Raw genomic sequence first — 17,490 nt, forward strand, 5'->3', positions numbered from 1 at the left:
TTTTTATTTAATGAGGGGAACTGTCCTTTTGATTAAGTATTGTTATCAACTAACTAAAAAAAAAAAAAATTAACTAAGTGCACAATGTTATAGGTATGGATCGTCCCACAGTGACTGTACATCCTGGTTCAGAAGAGTATGATGTGTTAATACTCTAGCAGCAACATTGATCCCAACTTGTGTGAGATGGGAAGTTGACTAGACAGGATGTGTGTTTAACTATATGTCGTGCGAATTTTGAATTCTGGAATCACGTGAGGCAACACCCTTTGCATCACCTCATCCTAAATTACTTTGAGAGATGTGAATTTAGCAGAGTTTTAGAGGTAGGCGGTAAGCAATATGATGAAGGAATCATCACTGCACTTATTGAGAGAAAGTGTCCAGAGACGCATACTTTTTCATATGCGCACTGAAGAATGTACCATCGCATTGCAGGATGTCGAGGTCTTATATGACATTTCCGTAGATGGCGATCCATTGATGAGGACTGGTGTTAGACAAATAAGCAAATCAAAGTGGCGGCAGTTGATGTTTGAGCTTACTAGTTGATTGCCCGAAGAAGGATCAATTAAAGGTAATAGCTTGTTGAGAATAAAAGCATTAGCTAAGCATGTGAAAACCTTGGCTGATATTGACGATGACACCGACAAGATTGTGGTGCAACAGAGGGTCAGGTAGTACCTGCTTTGACTGTTTGGTGGCACAGTATTCCCTGATAATACTGGTGCATGGCTTAGTTTAGACTTTTTGCTTGACATAAGGGGCCCTGATGCAATGGGCAGGAAAGCTTGGGGAGCAGCAACATTATCATACCTGTACAATTCTCTATGTCGTGCTTCGATGTGGAATGGGCTTGATGTTTGTGGATTTATTTCTTTGTTGTAGGTACGTGAATTTCAATATTATGTTCTATTTTCATTATCCGTCTTATTTAATTAAAAACATATTTATATATTTTAATTTACTTATACAGGTTTGGGCTTGGAAGCGACTTATCCCGATGCAGCCGTCACTACGTCCTCTAAGAGTAAATGAGCGAGATATGGTATTTGCCCAGAAGTGGACTTGTCTTGAAGATCGCCTAAGCGAGGCACGAATTGTGCAACTACTTTGTAGGGATGTGTTAGACAACCTAACCGATGATCAGGTATTTTCCTTTTAAAAAATTTTAAAGCTGTAATTTGATAAGAAATGTGCAAAATATAATAACAATAGAAATTTGCAAGAAAATATTAACAATCGGTTTCAAAATATAAATGTATATTTACGACCCTTATGTTTTAATTAAATTGATTTAAAACTCATAAATAATAGCGAAAAATGTAAACAATAAAAAGTGTCTACGTGCTTTCAAATCCCAAATACTATTACATACATCATCATATATTTGGAAAGAATCAATAAGGACATTATTTGATGTGCTACGCATGCCAATTTCTGAAAAGAATCAGATTCTACAACTATTGATGTGACTTGTCAATGACAAAAAGCTAGAAACAATTTTTTAGTTTTGCAGTTCGTAAATTATGCAACGAACTGTAAAGAAAAGGAAAAGATAAGTACAAGAAAGCTTCTGAAAAAATTCTTCATTTAAAGTTGATTTGACTTATCCGTGTAAAAAAAAAAATGAATCAAATTCTTCAATTTTTTTGTTTTATAGTTCGCAACATACACAACGAACTATAAAAAAAATCTAGATTATAAAGTTATCTTCGGGTGAAATAAGCGTTTTACAACCAAACAACTACAAAAAATGTCGAACAATTCTTTAGTTTTGCAGTTCACAAAATATGTAATAAAAAAAAAAAAAAGATAAGTACAAGAAATCTTTTCTACTATATTAGAAGAGTGGGTTGGATCGTCGTCCACCCACTCTTCTAGAATAGTAAATTTAAAAAAAAAAAAAAAGTGGGGCCCACTCTTCTATAATAGTAGAAAATAAAAAATAAAAAAAACTAAGTGGGGGCCACTCTTCTATAATAGTAGAAATATAAAAATAAAATAAAAAATGAAGGCTTTCAACTATATTAGAAGAGTGGGTTGGATCGTCGTCCACCCACTCTTCTAGAATAGTAATTTTTTTTAAAAAAAATTAAAAAAAAAAAAGGTGGGCCCCACTCTTCTATAATAGTAGAAAATAAAAAATAAAAAAATTAAGGTGGGGCCCACTCTTCTATAATAGTAGAAATATAAAAAATAAAAATAAAAAGTTAAGGCTTTCTACTATATTAGAAGAGTGGGTTGGATCGTCGTCCACCCACTCTTCTAGAATAGTAAAAAAGATTTTAAAAAAAAGATGGGACCCACTCTTCTATAATAGTAGACATATGAAAAATATAAAAAATTAAGGTGGGGTTCACATGAAGAAGTAGGAGACAATTGCAACAAAAAAAAAATAGGACATTTAAATAATGATAATAAGTTTAGAAAATGGTAAACGTACGCTTAGAGAAAATTTAAAGAAGAGAAATTCAGGAAAAAAGAAATAACGATTTAAATTGATATATAATAGTAAATTAAAAAAAAATTAAGGTGGGGCCCGCGTGAAGAAGTAGGAGACAATTGCAACAAATAAATAAATAAAAAAAAAAGGATATTTAAATAATGATAATAAGTTCAGAAAAGGGTAAAAGTACGCTTAGAGAAAATTTAAAGAAGAGAAATTCAGGAAAAAAAAATAACGATTTAAATTGAACACAAAAATCGCTAAACGTATACTTTTGGGTATAAGTTTAGACACATACGTCTCACACAAATAATGATGAATATCATCAAAAAGAGGAAATATAAACAATCAAGAAATGTATACACATATTTCTTAAAATGATGAAGTTGGTCTATATTTAAAAATTTAAGACTACAACAGATGCTGACACATGAAAGCGCTTTTCAGTGTTGTTGAGTAGAAAGAGATGATGGCATGAAACTCGGTAGGAGAAGATGCATTTCAAATCTTTCAATTGGAGAACTAAACCAGGAAAGTCATATATGGGAGAAACGAACTAAGTAAAATAATTTATTGATATTTTCAATTAATTGAATTATAATACTTTCTATGAATTATAATACTTTCTATAATAAAAATTTCATAATTATATTACTAAAAAGTACTCTCTCGGTCCTAATTTATGTGACATAGTTTGACTAGGCACAAAGTTTAAAAAAAGAAAAGAAAGATCTTTGAAACTTGTGGTCTAAAACAAGTCATAGATATTTGTGTGGATTTAAATCATTTCATTAAAAGTAAAAAAAAGGAGTTTCAAGTTAAATGATTTCTAAATATAAAAATATATCATTCTTTTTTAGACAGACTAAAAAAAAAATGTGGTACTATTTTTTGTGTTGGACCCGTGCTAGCACGGACTTTCATCATCTAGTCTAAAAAGATTCTTCAATTAAAATTGATTTGACTTGTCCATGTAAAAGAAAATAATTCAGATTCTTCAATTTTTAAGTGTTGCAGTTCGCAAAATATGCAAGTACATTTTTATTTGACTTGTCCATGACGAAAAGCTACACATAAGACTTAGATTACTTCAATTTTTATGTTTTATAGATCGCAACATATGCAACGAACTATCAAAAATCTAGATTATAATGTATTCTACCCGACCGTTGTTATCTTCGGGTGAAATAAGGGTTTACAACCTATTTACTAACCAAAAATGTCAAACAATAATGAGAACACTGCTAGAAGCTCTTCCTCGCCCTTTACTTGGGCATTCCTGAAAAACAGGAATGATAACTCAAATTTAGAGTCACCCAACAACGACGTTGGAACATGGGATCCATATGATTTTAAGATGAACACGTACAACCCACACATGTTTGACGAACGAGAAGATGATTTTCGGATCCATGTGAGTACTACTGTAGATTACCACGTGAATGAGATCATAGCTACCGTGAGTCAAATCGGCTCATTCATGAGCTTGAGGAACTGGGGGGCACCCAAACCACGTCGATTCTCTGTGTGGATGGAGCGCAAAGATATAGAAGTTTATGAGATAGTTGTCAAACAAATTCGAAAGAAGAATAATAGGATGTTAGCGAGACGTTATAGGTACTATATCCTTAAGCTCGCTGAAGAATAAGCTGCGGCAACAAATTGCACGCTAACAGAACATGAAAGAGCAAGTGTTTTAGAACACGAACTTTACAAATCAGAGGTTGACATGCCTAACGAACGCCCTTAGTCCAACTATGTGTTATGTGTTTTTATTTTCAATAACAATGTAATTTTTTGTTCATTCAATAAAGTAATGTGTAAATTTTTATAATTAAAGTTGCAATTAAACTCCATAATACGGACCATTTATCTATTAAAATAAGGACAACAACATATTGTAAAAGATTACATAAGATAACAACAACATAGAACTCATGAAAAAACATAATAGCAAACAAGCAACAACAACTACTGAGTACGATTGGGACAGCGATTCTTGTCATGACCGGTTTGCCTGCAAGTACTGCTCCTCCTAGCCATGCGAGCAGGAGCAATATCCATTTCATTGCTTCTTCAAGTTGTTCTCTGAGCTCCAGAAGTTCGCTCGTATGCAATTAAACGGAAGGGACTTGCAGACCAATATGCCTCATCACCCAAGGGAGAAAACGTTTCATTGTACATTTGCTTGTAATACCTGCAACTGTAGTACTTACTAATATAGTCCTTAGGCTGAATTTTGCGGATTCGGTAAAATTTAATTGCATGGGAACATAGCATATGGTAGTTTTTCCACTTTCCACACAAACACTTTTTTCCATTGTCAGAGACTTTATGGACATTTCCACCCTTAACTTCGCATGCAAATGTCAGAATCTCAAAGACCCCATTCGCAGCGTTGTAGTTCATCATACAATGTGCATTTGGCCCTCTCCCAATATTCATGGAACTTCTTATCAACAACCCCTTTACCTTTTCCCTATTTGCAACATCCCATTGTGTATGAAGCAGGTTCGGTTAGATACAACCAACGTCCTGAAATAGGGCAAAGGTTTCCAATTTCCCTAAAATATGATCGTCTGCAACGCGTCTTAAGGAGTAAAATGTTCGCAAATGATCCTGAACTTTCGGTGGTTATCATCGGATGATTTCCAAGGTCATTTACAACCGATGGTTTATCAATTTATGGTGAGATGCCGATTACGGACGATGAATATTTATCGTTATTTCTTCTAGTCCTAAAAATCTCATAACGCTGTTTTACCTTTTCCCTATTTACAACATGCCATTGTGTGTGAAGTAGGTTCAGTTAGATACAACCGACGTCCTGAAATAGGGCAAAGGTTTCCAATTTCCCTAAAATATGATCGTCTGCAACGCATCTTAAGGAGTAAAATGTTCGCAAATGATCCTGAACTTTCGGTGGTTATCATTGGACGATTTCCAAGGTCATTTAAAACCGATGGTTTATCAATTTATGGTGAGAGGCCTATTACGGACGATGAATATTTATTGTTATTTCTTCTAGTCCTAAAAATCTCATAACGCTGCGAATGAGGTCTTTGATGATAAGAAGTTCCATGAATATTGGAAGGGGGCCAACATGCATACTGATGAGATGAACTACACCGCTGCGAATGGGGTCTTTGAGATTCTGATATTTGCACGCGAAGGTAAGGGCGGAAATGTCCATAAAGTCTCTGACAATGGAAAAAGTGTTCGTGTGGGAAGTGGAAAAACTACCATATGCCATGTTCCCATGCTATTAAGTTTTACCGGAACCACAAAATTCAGCTTAACGACTATGTTAGTAAGTACTACAGTTGCAGGTATTACAAGCAAACATATGATGGAAAGTTTTCTCCCTTAGGTGATGAGGCATATTGGTCTGCAAATCCCTTCTGTTTAATTGCAAACACTGCATACGAGCAAACTTCTGGAGCCCCGAGAACAATAGATGGAGGAATGAAATGGATATTGCTCCTCCTCGCATAGCTAGGAGGTCCAGTACTTGCAAGCAAACCGATCATAACAATAATCACTGCCCCAATCGTACTCAGTAGTTATTGTTGCTTGTTTGCAATTATGTTTTTTCATGAGTTCTCTGTTGTTATTATCTTATATAATCTTTTACAATATGTTGTTGTCCTTATTTTAATACATAAACGATCCGTATTGTGGAGTTTAGTTGCGTCTTTAATTTAACACTTATTGTTTTGATAAAACTTACTCAATACTTTATTGAATGAACATAAAATTACATTGTTATTGGAAATAAAAACACATAACACATAGTTGGACTAAGGGCGATCATTAGGCATGGGCGATCATTAGGCATGTCATCCTCTGATTTGTAAAGTTCGTGTGCTAAAACACTTGCTCTTTCATGTTTTGTTAGCGTGCGATTTGTTGCTGCAGCTTGTTCTTCAGCGAGCTTAAGGATATAGTACATACAACGTCTCGCTAACATCCTATTATTCTCCTTCTGTATTTGTTTGACAGCTACCTCATAGTCTTCTATATCTTTGTACTCCATCCACACAGAGAATCGACGTGGTTTGGGTGCCCCCAGTTCCTCAAGCTCATGAATGAGTCGATTTGACTCAGGATACTTATGATCCCATTCAAATCGTAATCCGCAGTAGTACTCACGTGGATCTGATTTTTTCAGCATCAGAAAATCATCTTCTCGTTCGTTAAGCATGTGTGGGTTGTACATGTCCATCTCAAAATCATATGGATCCCATGTTTCAACGTCGTTGTTGGGTGACTCTGAATTTGAGCTATCATTCCTGTTTTCCGGGAATGCCCAAGCAAAGGGTGAGGAAGAGCTTCCAACAGTGTTCTTATTATTGTTCGACATTTTTTGGTTAGTAAATAGGTTGTAAACACTTATTTCACCTGAAGATAACAATGACCGGTTAGAATACTTTATAATTTAGGTTTTTTATAGTTCTTTGCATATGTTGCGAACTATAAAACACAAAAATTGAAGTAATCGAAGTCTTATTTCTAGCTTTTCGTCATGGACAAGTCAAATAAAAAATGTACTTGCATATTTTGCGAACTGCAACATTCAAAAATTGAAGAATCTGATTCTTTTCTTTTGCATGGACAAGTCAAATCAATTTTAATTGGAGAATCTTTTTAGAAGCTTTCTTGTACTTATCTTTTTTTTTTAATTTTTTTTTTTTTATAGTTCGTTGCATATTTTGTGAACTAACGAGAACTAAAGAATTGTTCGACATTTTTTTGTAGTTGTTTGGTTGTAAAACACTTATTTCACCCGAAGATAACTTCATAATCTAGATTTTTTGTATAGTTCATTACGTATGTTGCGAACTATAAAACACAAAAATTGAAGAATCTAATTCCTTTTTTTTTTTTTACACGGACAAGTCAAATCAAGTTTCAATGAAGAATCTTTTTAGAAGCTTTCTTGTACTTATCTTTTCCTTTTTTTAACAGTTCGTTGCATAATTTGCGAATTGCAAAACTAAACAATGTTTCTAGCTTTTCGTCATTGACAAGTCACGTCAAAAATTGAAGAATCTGATTCTTTTTAGAAATGGGCATGTGTAGGTGTTTTAAAAGACAGTTTTGGGACTCGCCTCGGGGCGGGGCACTGTCAAAACGCCCCGAGGCTTACGTGTGGGGTTTAGTTCTGTGAGGGTTACGCCTTAAGCGCCCGACTGTACGCCTTAAACACGCCTAACGCTTGACACTCGAGGCTCGCCTTGCAGTTCTTACACAAGTATAGGTCAAATTCCTTAGTTAACACTGTTGATCCTCATAATTCTTTAATAAATGAATGATTTCTAATAATTTTTCCATCTATAAAAATAAAAAGATTGAAAGTATCTCAAATAACAAGCCGTAGTATTGTACATTTACTATTTGAGAACACCGTTAGGGTGAATATCACTTAACATTTCTTTTAAAATACATAGCCGGATTTTACAAGTTCACTTATCATTATCATTGGTCTTCATGTCATTTTTCCTATGTCTCAAGATTATCATATTTTATTATTTCGTTATTTGAATGTAATTTTGTTTCTAGAAGGAGTAATGTATTAATTATAATACTGATAAAATTTATTGATTATTTTCTTTTAGGGAGGTAAATTGCACAGTATGGTAGTAATATATTTAAGAAGTTGTGATTCTTTTGGTTTTGAAAGTTAAGATGTCAGAGTTTTAATTGCATTTCATAAGCTTTTATATCATTGCATTATTTATATTTGGAATATTATGTTAGAAGTTTTGTTTTCTATGAGTTAGTTTAATCATGTTTTTAATTTTTTAAAACTATTAATGTATTTTTTTTATATAAATTTGTGTTATTATACTATTTTACTACATTATAAATTAAAATTTTAAAGATCCATGGAGCTTATGCCTCGAGCTTACGCCTCGCTCCGTGCTAAGTAAAATGCAGCCTCACGCCCCCCGCCTTTTAAAACATAGCACATCAAATAATGTCCTTATTGATTCTTTCCAAATATATGATGATGTATGTAATAGTATTTGGGGTTCGAAAGCACTTAGAACCGTTTTCATTGTTTACATTTTCCGATATTATTTATGAGTTTTAAATCAATTTAATTAAAACATAAGGATCGTAAATATACATTTATTTTTTAAACCGATTGTTAATATTTTTTTTTGCAAATTTCTATTGTTATTATATTTTGCACACGTCTTATCAAATTACAGCTTCAAAATTTTTTATAAGGAAAATACCTGATGATCGGTTAGATTGTCTAACACATCCCTACAAAGTACTAGCACAATTCGTGCCTCGCTTTCATGATCTCCACGACGAGTCCACTTCTGGGCAAATACCGTATCTCGCTCATTTACTCTTGACGTAGTGACGGCTGCTTCGGGATAAGTCGCTCCCAAGCCCAAACCTGTATAAATAAATTAAAATATATAAATATTTTTCCAATTAAATAAGACGGATAATGAAAATAGAACAACATAATATTGAAATTCACGTACCTGCAAAAAAGAAATAAATCCACAAACATCACGGCTAGTCCACATCGAAGCCCGACATAGAGAATTGTACAAGTATGATAATGCGGCTGCTCCCCAAGCTTTCCTGCCCATTGCATCAAGGTCCCTTATGTCAAGCAAAAAGTCTAAACTAAGCCATGCACCAGTATTATCAGGGAATATCGTGCCACCAAACAGTCAAAGTAGGTACAACCTGACCCTCTGGCTCTCGTATCAAAAGCCCGTGAAGATTTGAGGCTTAGCAGCTTAGGTCAAGAACACATTTAACATTATGCCGTGCAAAAAGAGGAATGGATCAAAATCACGAGAAGCAGAGAGGTGAAAGATCTGTATTTAAACTATAAGTTTTACACCATTTCTAGTTGGAGCTCAACGAATGCAAAAATATTTACAGGACCAATCTAGGGGTGGGCTATTGATGGAGGATTTTGGGGAAGGAGTAGACGAGTCTATATGTATCTCATAATATCAATCTTGATGCCTAGAATATTGTTACATCTCCAATGGATCTATGTACATTAATATCGATCTTATGTATATTGTCAGTGATCGACAGCTCGTACTCAATTTTCAGCACCGAGGTAACTTCATCTCCAGCAACTCTTTGTTAGTTTCTTCCTGCACTAGGTAGTAATACATATCAAATACCTGGCTTTCCTAAAATTACATACTTGATAACATTACTGTAAAGAAGGGAAAAGGAACAATACCACGAAAACTCCTCACTTAAGAGGCATGAAGAGGGACTATTTTGAGCAGCATTAGAGTAGCTCTGTACATCAACAATCTATAGCCAGTCATGTAACGTAATGTAAGTAACAATATCCTGCTGTTTTTGTACTATTCCTACCTTTTTCGTGACAATTAAAAACAAAATAGCAATTGAAGTGTCCGGTTTAGATGGAGGATACAATGCTCCCTATATTCCAAAAAAGAAAAGAAGCGGACTTTATATTAGACATCTCGAAGTAATTTCTACTTCCAAACCAGTAGTATTTAAATAGTGAAATTAGATCTGACCGAGTTTTACACTTCCAAACTTCCTATTCCCCTTCCAATGTAAAACTTCAGATTAGATAATACATGTCAGTCATCTTTGTCAAGTAATGGAAGCAACAAAAGACATCAGAATAATCATTGCACATGTTGATCTCATATATGTACAAACTACCACGGTGAAGTTGGTCAAGGAACTGCAGTGTCAGCAGTTGTCAAGATAAGTTCTTGGAGTGCAAGTTCTCCGATGCCAAGCACATCTGTGTATTGGCCAAGGTAGACTGATGATAAAACCCAGAAAATGGAAAAAGATTAAGTATATAGTACAAAATAGTGGTGAAAAAACAAAAGAAGGACTAGGCAAAATGATCATAAGGTATAGCACCTCTTGCAGAGAGTCCTGAACCTCAAAAGAACTTTGAGCAACTACAGGCCTAAAATACAATTGTCCCTACAAGAGAGTAGAATGATAATCTAATATCAGGTATAAATGGAACAGCAACAATTGGCAGTGCATATTATGTAGTTCACGGTCACGCATCCATATATAGGAAAAAGGTCGCCCTAACACTCTTTTGTTTTATTTATGGGAAAAAGCTGTGTTTAGATTATCAATTTGAGAAATGATATATTTTGCAAGACAGAATTAGAATGTTTTCAAAATTAGAAACCTAAAAAGTACTGCATGAATTTCATAAACTGTGACTCGAAACCTAAAACGCTAACCAAGATCAAGACTAACCCGAACAAAGCTGCGGTCTTCTCTAAACATCAGACAGCCAAAACAAAAATTCATGGATCGAAAATAAACCATGGAATAAAGATTGTCAAAAGGTGTAGCTATTACTGAAAAATGGGCTTGGATGCAAATTTGGGGGAATACTGCAAAATGTAAACTAGACACTAGAGGGTCATAGTGTGCATTTGGTTAGTTTTTTAGGAAACCTGGTTTGGCATGCGTTTGTTTTTGGCTCACAATTTACAGTTTGATCTGACGTTAGTACGCGAGAGAATCCGTTTATCTTTTAACCAAATGGATTTGAATTGGTTTTTGAAGATTTTTTCTAATCTATCTACCCAAATTCAGCAAAGCTACACGAAATGATATCCTGACACACAGCAAATAACCTTTTTTTTTTTTTTTTAAACATAATGTATAGATAGTACCAGTCCATGCAATCTAGGTTGAGCGAGATAGGGGCCATCTTCAATTGAAGCAAGTGTATTCAATTGTCCCTAGAAGATAACAAAGCCAGCGAAATTAGTTTGAGACAACACCAGAAATCATAGAACACATCAGTGCTTGGAGTTATTAAATTAATCACCAGCCCCAGCATGTTTAGTTGGTTGACATAGCCTTGGGTATTTGTATTCAATTGTCCCTGCACCAAAAGGAAAAAAACATGTGGGTAGTTCAGTTATCCTGAACTCATACGCTACATACACAACACACAGATATACAAATCATAAGTAGCATTACATACCACTCCTTGAATCATTTGGGGGCTACTATAGTAGCCATCAGGAATTGGAATTCTGGAATTTATATGGCCCTACATGTATAATAGAATTTGTATCACAAACTAATGATCACTCGAATACTCCTATAATTCATTTTATGTGACACTCTTTCCTTTATAGTTTATAATATGTTCAAAAGCGAATGACAATTTTTCTATATTTGGAAAAAAATTAACATTAAACTCCCCATTTTATCCTAAATAAAATTCTTTTATAGCCATAATAATATCATGGCTTGTTAAACCCAGTCAAACACCGCCACATAGAATGAAATGAAGGGAGTGGTAGATATATTCCAAGACACCCGTTGTTGTTTTCTCCCCATGCCATATAAGACAAAATTTACAAATAAAATCACCACACCATCTGCATGGCTGAATGTGATTCAAACAGATAATCAACAGTCGGTTCTCTGAAACCTGATTGTCCCTGCAACATATATGGGATGCATGAGATAAATCAGCTAATATTTTCTTCTTAGGTGCATGCTTGTTTATGTAATGCTATGATAAAAAATAACCATATGATGTCATCTACTATTTATTCCTACCATGGATATTATCTTCTGCTCCTTATATACCTAAAAATATAAGTAAGAACGAACTAAATCAACATTAAGTAGCTTGCATAATGGAATTAGAAAGAAGATCTATAACTTACTACCTTCTCTTTTCTTGTTATGTTCTTTCTGTTACTCTTGCTTGGATTGTTACTATCTGTGAATACTTCAAGGTCATTAAGACATTGATTTGGGAAAGAACAAGATTCTGAATCATTTAAATTTGGATCATTCACGGTCTCACATGTTCTCAGAAAATTTTCCAGCACACTAAATACAATGCTATAACTCTCTTGAGATAACGACCCTTCATCACCTAGCTCAAATGCCATTTGACATAGATCATTGTAGCGTTGAACCCTGGAATCAACCAAAGTTGTTTGTCTCGTCTTCTCTTTACTCTTTGCACCTTTAGTCCAGCGTCTTAAAATATATTTAGAGGGAATGTCATGCACACCAGCCATTTGAAGAACTATCATAACGTGTCTACAAAGGAATCCATTGTATTCGAACAAATGACAAGAACATGAATTATTAGATGTCTTCTCATTCCATACGACAATGAATTCTTGATTTTCTTCAAAATCTTGGACTCTATATGTGGCAGTTTCACCATCATCACTTTCCTTTTTAGGGTGACAAGCAACCACTCCCAAAACCTCAACTTGGAATTTCTTGAATATTGTATGAGTGTATAACGTTGCCATCTGCTTTTCGAAAGGGGAGGGAGATTTCAGTCCTGGTTGTTTATGCCTTGTCTCCATATCAGCGTTTGCCTCTCCTTGACACTTCTCTTGCAGCAGTTTTTTATACTCGTCAAGAAACTCCTTCAATGCCGTCTTGCATAATATGCACTTATCTAGAAGAGAGCTAACGCTTTCCGCTCGTTGCATCGTAGACATTCCTGCCAAGAAGATATTATTCATGTATGTTGGTACCCACCTTAGCCGATCTTCGTACAATGATTTAATCCACAAGTCATTCCTCAAATCAAATCTATCAACCACCTTACACCACCTCTTTTCAAACAATTCATTGGTCGCTGACCTCAAAATACATTTATTAAATTTGGACAGGAAACTTTCATGCTGCCTTATGACATGACCAACCTTCTCCTGGATCTTACTCAGTACGTGCCACAAACAAAAGCAATGGCGTGAATCTGGTAAAACCTCAGCAACAGCTTCTTTCAATGTTTTGTCTTGATCAGTTAGAATTACTTTTGGAACTTGTCCACCCAATGCCCTAAGCCATGCTTGTATCAACCAAACAAATGTCGACTTACTCTCATCTGCAATCAGCCCACACCCTAGCAATATGGACTGAAAATGATGATTGACACCAATAAAAGGAACGAACCGTAGCTTATATTTGTTTGTTATATAGGTAGTGTCAAAAAGAACTACGTCATTGAAGCTACCATAGTCGAGCCTACATTTAGCGTCAACCCAAAAGACATTTCTCAAGCGTTGCTCTTGATTCAAATCCATTGCATAAAAGAAGTTTGGATTTTCATCTTGCATGTAAAGAAAATGTTCAAGAATAACTTGTGCATCTTCCTCATCTAAAGCCAAAGATTGAGGACTACTATTTGTGCCACCATTATTTTGCTTCTCAACTTTCCTCATAACACCAGAATACCTAGATATCGACACACAAGTCTTTTTCGTCCTACCATGGGTAGCATGAAATGCATCTGCACCATTCTTACCCAGATCAATGTTCCTGTGACCTGGAAGGTTGCTGGTCCAATCTGGAAATGTTTCATGATTATGCTCTTTGACAAAAGTACGAATAACCCACCTTTCATCAGACCTTCTCTTTACATGCAAACAAGCCTTACAATCTGTTTTTGACCAAGACCTGTTTATTCTACCTTTTTTTCTCCTCACAGGACTACTTCCTATTGCATCGGCACTTGGAAGAGGTTCTACACCAGAAGTACAAGGTTCTCGCTTACTTCCATATCTAGTGCAAACAAATTTTGCATCAATAAATTTTCCAGAAATTCTTGATCGACGGCTAGCCTTTATTATTGAGGAAAATCCGACGGACTTAGCATATTCTTTGTAAAATGAAAATGCATCCTCCTTCGAGTCGAATTCCATACCATCATGAGGCTCCAAGTTCCTATAGCAACTCACAGCCAAAGAATCTGCATTTGACAGTACATGTGCACCATTAGATGTTCTTTCATTCCAACTAGTTCCTGCATTCTCTATGTCCAGGCAAACACTCTTCAAAGCACTGACAGTAGCTCCATCTGTACCGCAGATTTCTCCTCTTACACGTGTATGGGGCCCACAGACTTCTTTCTCCCTGTGATTATCGCCTGATGGATGCTCAAGGTCAATAACCATTGAGGTAAAGTGTGTACCCTCAATCCAAGTACTCAACCTTGTGCCTGAAACATGTTTGTTCATATTTGGTCATCATTATGCCCAACAGAGGAAAATTATTGTCTATCCACAAAATATAAGTTTTCATTTTTATTTGAGAAAGATAAAAACTTCCATCACTTGAGCACAAAAGTCATTTTGCTTACAATTATCTCAACTTTTAACAACATAATACTTGCTCTAACTAACACTTAGGCATTACTAAATTACTAATCTCTAGTACTCAAATTTTTTGCCAAAAGACTCTTTCAGTTTGTTAATATACTTTTTAACTTTTAATATATATTTCTTCGAAAAAAAAAATTTTACCTCACCAACTGAACAGCAAAGAAAACATTTTTCCATTAAATAATGACTTCAATATACCAAACTCACTAATTCTCCATTTCAAATTATCTAAATTGACATATCATATAATACCTACAAAAAGAAATTCACCTATAAAACAACATGCAAACAACTTAGCAAGACATTTCAAAGCATTCTCATGATCACACACACGTGTATCAACTTAGTAAGTACTTGAACATGTAAATGTAGAAATGAAAAAAAAAAAAAAAAATTGAGAAAACATTTCATATTAAAAAATTATATTAAAAAAAAACTCTACAGTAGAATAAAAGTGTGCCTGTCCAAATACGTACTTACTCCGTTTCAATTTATTTGTCTGATTTTTGACTTAACACAAGTTTAAGAAAGTAAATAGTAAGCTTCTTTAATTTATGGTCGTAATTAATATTAAAAATATATATAATGTACCAAAATATCATTTAATATTATGGGCTTAAATATGACACATGAAAAGTATGAATTAAAGAGCTGCAAAAGAATGAAAAGATTTTTTTTTTTTAAACGATTAAAAAAGAAAGTAAGACAAACAAGAGTATTAAACACGTGTAGTTATTCATGAAAATAAATACTACGTAGGAAAAGAGAGGAAGTAGAGAAATTACAGTGCCTGCGAGTAGAGAATTGTGATGATTACAGCTAAGAAAGGGTGAGAAGCGAGTAAAAATTTGGGAGCGAGTATAGAGAGTACAGTTTTTGTCACTTGAATGGATTAGGGCTCAAAAATTGGGGTGCTGTAGTAGCACCTCTTCTTGCCATACTCGCAGCATCATGTGGGCTAAAATTCCTACCCGTTTCGACCCATGGGCTTACTCCTAAGACATATGGAGACAAATTTATAGGCCCAAAATCATAGATAGTAAGACACTACGATTTGAGTCAAGTAGTGTCCCTTGCCGAACTGATATTCATTTTTTGTCTCTGAGGGCATACAAATTTGTCTCCATATGTCTTAGAAGACGGCATATTACAAGCTACGGTCTGAGTCAACAGAAAGGTTGTGATTATTCGGTTTGATTTGTAACTAATCAACATGGTACTAGATTGTATATAGCATAAAGTTATACATGTTTATCATGACTTGCTTGCCACAGACTTCTTTATTTGCAGCTTTGAGACCATGGCAATTCAGTATGATTTTTGAGTAATCCAACATATCACATATGGGGGAACATAACATGAAGTTATAGCGATATGTCATGATTTATGCGTCACTGTTCTAAATTATATATTTCCTATTTGTAGATTTAAAATCATAAAGAGATATATAATAAGCGGAATAGAATAATAGAGAGATATCATGAGGGAACTGAAATAAATAAAGGAACATTCCGAAGAGAGAAAAAAATGGAATAAGTTTAAACAAGCTAATAAGGTACGATGAGTGTAAAGCTGAAATCATGACGACTCGTTATAATTTGTGAGTAATTCAATATGATAGCTATATATGTTTAATATATCATGAAGTCATACTGGTTTGTCAGGACTTGTATATATGCTACTGTTTTAAAATATATGTTATTCTTAAATTGTTTGTAGCTTAAAATTACAACGATCCAATATATTTTATGAGTAATCTAACAGAACAACAAGATTGAATATAGCATGAAAATATAGCATGAAGTCATACCGATATGTCATGATTTGCATGCCATAGTTCACCATTTTGGTTCTTCTTGTTGTCATATGCAATCAGACCTCCTCGTCTATTCTGACATTTATTTGATTAATATAGTGTTTGGTTGTTATACACCTATAACAATATTTAATATTTAAATATTATTTGATTGTTACAGAGAAACATTATTCAAAAAAAAAAAAAAAACTTTGCTTGTATAATGAAATGTTGTTATGTAGGGATTTTGTTACAGAGAGGTTTGGCTTACGTATCAGTCAAATGAAGGGTATTTTAATCTTTTTTTTTTTTTTTTTTTTTTGTTAAACTTGAACAGAACATTTTCACACAATTATTAAAATTGGAGAAAATCATAGGCGAATTTACATATAAAAAATAGGGCATGTGAATCCATGGTCTTCCCTTAAAGCTAGATATTTTATGTACATATTTTTAGAATACAATATTAACTGCTGACATCCATGTTCTTTTTGAATGGTGCACTTGTTTTTTTTTTTTTTATTACATTGGAGGCAGAGGAAGCGGAAATGAGGATTACAACTTGGTATTCGAACTCTCAACAACCGAGCAATTGATCAATCCTTAGTTATTACCGTAACACCTCGTACTTTCATACTAAAACCATATTCGTAATATCCCGTAAATCCGAGTTAGATGTGAACGATAAAAACTAGTATAAAGATCATATTTTAGCTATACGAAGCCACGGGGATAACAATGCTTTATCAAACCAAAAAAGCGAAGTTCTTAAGGCCTTTCTAAATTGCCTAAGTCCGAGACACGTACTATGCCGCCGCGCTTTCAGCAATGACGTTAGGAATTTGAGAAAACTCAAAAACATGAAAGTTGTAAGCCTTTGAAATACCTTTTCCAACCATATATTACGGAGCTCAAACCAGCCCGCACTAGGTTATGCCCGTTTTATCAAGGCACAGGCCGCGCGAGCGCACCAGAGTAAGAACACGTTTTCGCCGCGCGGAAGTAACCTCCCGCCTACGCGACCGCGCACCAACCACGATGTTTTAAGAGCCAAATTTCATTTATTATTCCCCCTTTTT

The 17,490-nt window shown here is 34.5% G+C and overlaps 1 protein-coding gene across 10 annotated transcripts; it reads right to left on the reverse strand.

Annotated features, from left to right (window-relative positions):
* Positions 1-9,288: 9,288 nt before the first annotated feature.
* LOC132040548 (protein FAR-RED IMPAIRED RESPONSE 1-like) lies at positions 9,289-15,002 on the reverse strand. Of its 10 annotated transcripts, none has more exons than XM_059431246.1 (9): positions 12,154-15,002; positions 12,041-12,070; positions 11,454-11,919; positions 11,295-11,351; positions 11,137-11,205; positions 10,355-10,420; positions 9,994-10,250; positions 9,824-9,892; positions 9,289-9,745 (listed from the first exon to the last, which is right to left on the reverse strand). In XM_059431246.1, exons 1-3 carry the CDS (start codon positions 14,470-14,472, stop codon positions 11,845-11,847), a joined length of 2,424 nt encoding a protein of 807 aa, XP_059287229.1. In that variant the 5' UTR covers positions 14,473-15,002; the 3' UTR covers positions 9,289-9,745; positions 9,824-9,892; positions 9,994-10,250; positions 10,355-10,420; positions 11,137-11,205; positions 11,295-11,351; positions 11,454-11,844. The 10 variants fall into 10 exon arrangements, with proteins under 10 accessions (XP_059287229.1, XP_059287215.1, XP_059287221.1 ...); XM_059431232.1 differs by having other exon boundaries at positions 9,289-9,591; positions 9,684-9,745; positions 9,824-10,250; XM_059431238.1 differs by having other exon boundaries at positions 9,289-9,596; positions 9,684-9,745; positions 9,824-10,250.
* Between the last annotated feature and the right edge of the window lie 2,488 nt (positions 15,003-17,490).

The sequence above is a fragment of the Lycium ferocissimum genome, chromosome 2, assembly GCF_029784015.1.
Source record: "Lycium ferocissimum isolate CSIRO_LF1 chromosome 2, AGI_CSIRO_Lferr_CH_V1, whole genome shotgun sequence".
NCBI classification, from domain to species: Eukaryota; Viridiplantae; Streptophyta; class Magnoliopsida; order Solanales; family Solanaceae; genus Lycium; species Lycium ferocissimum.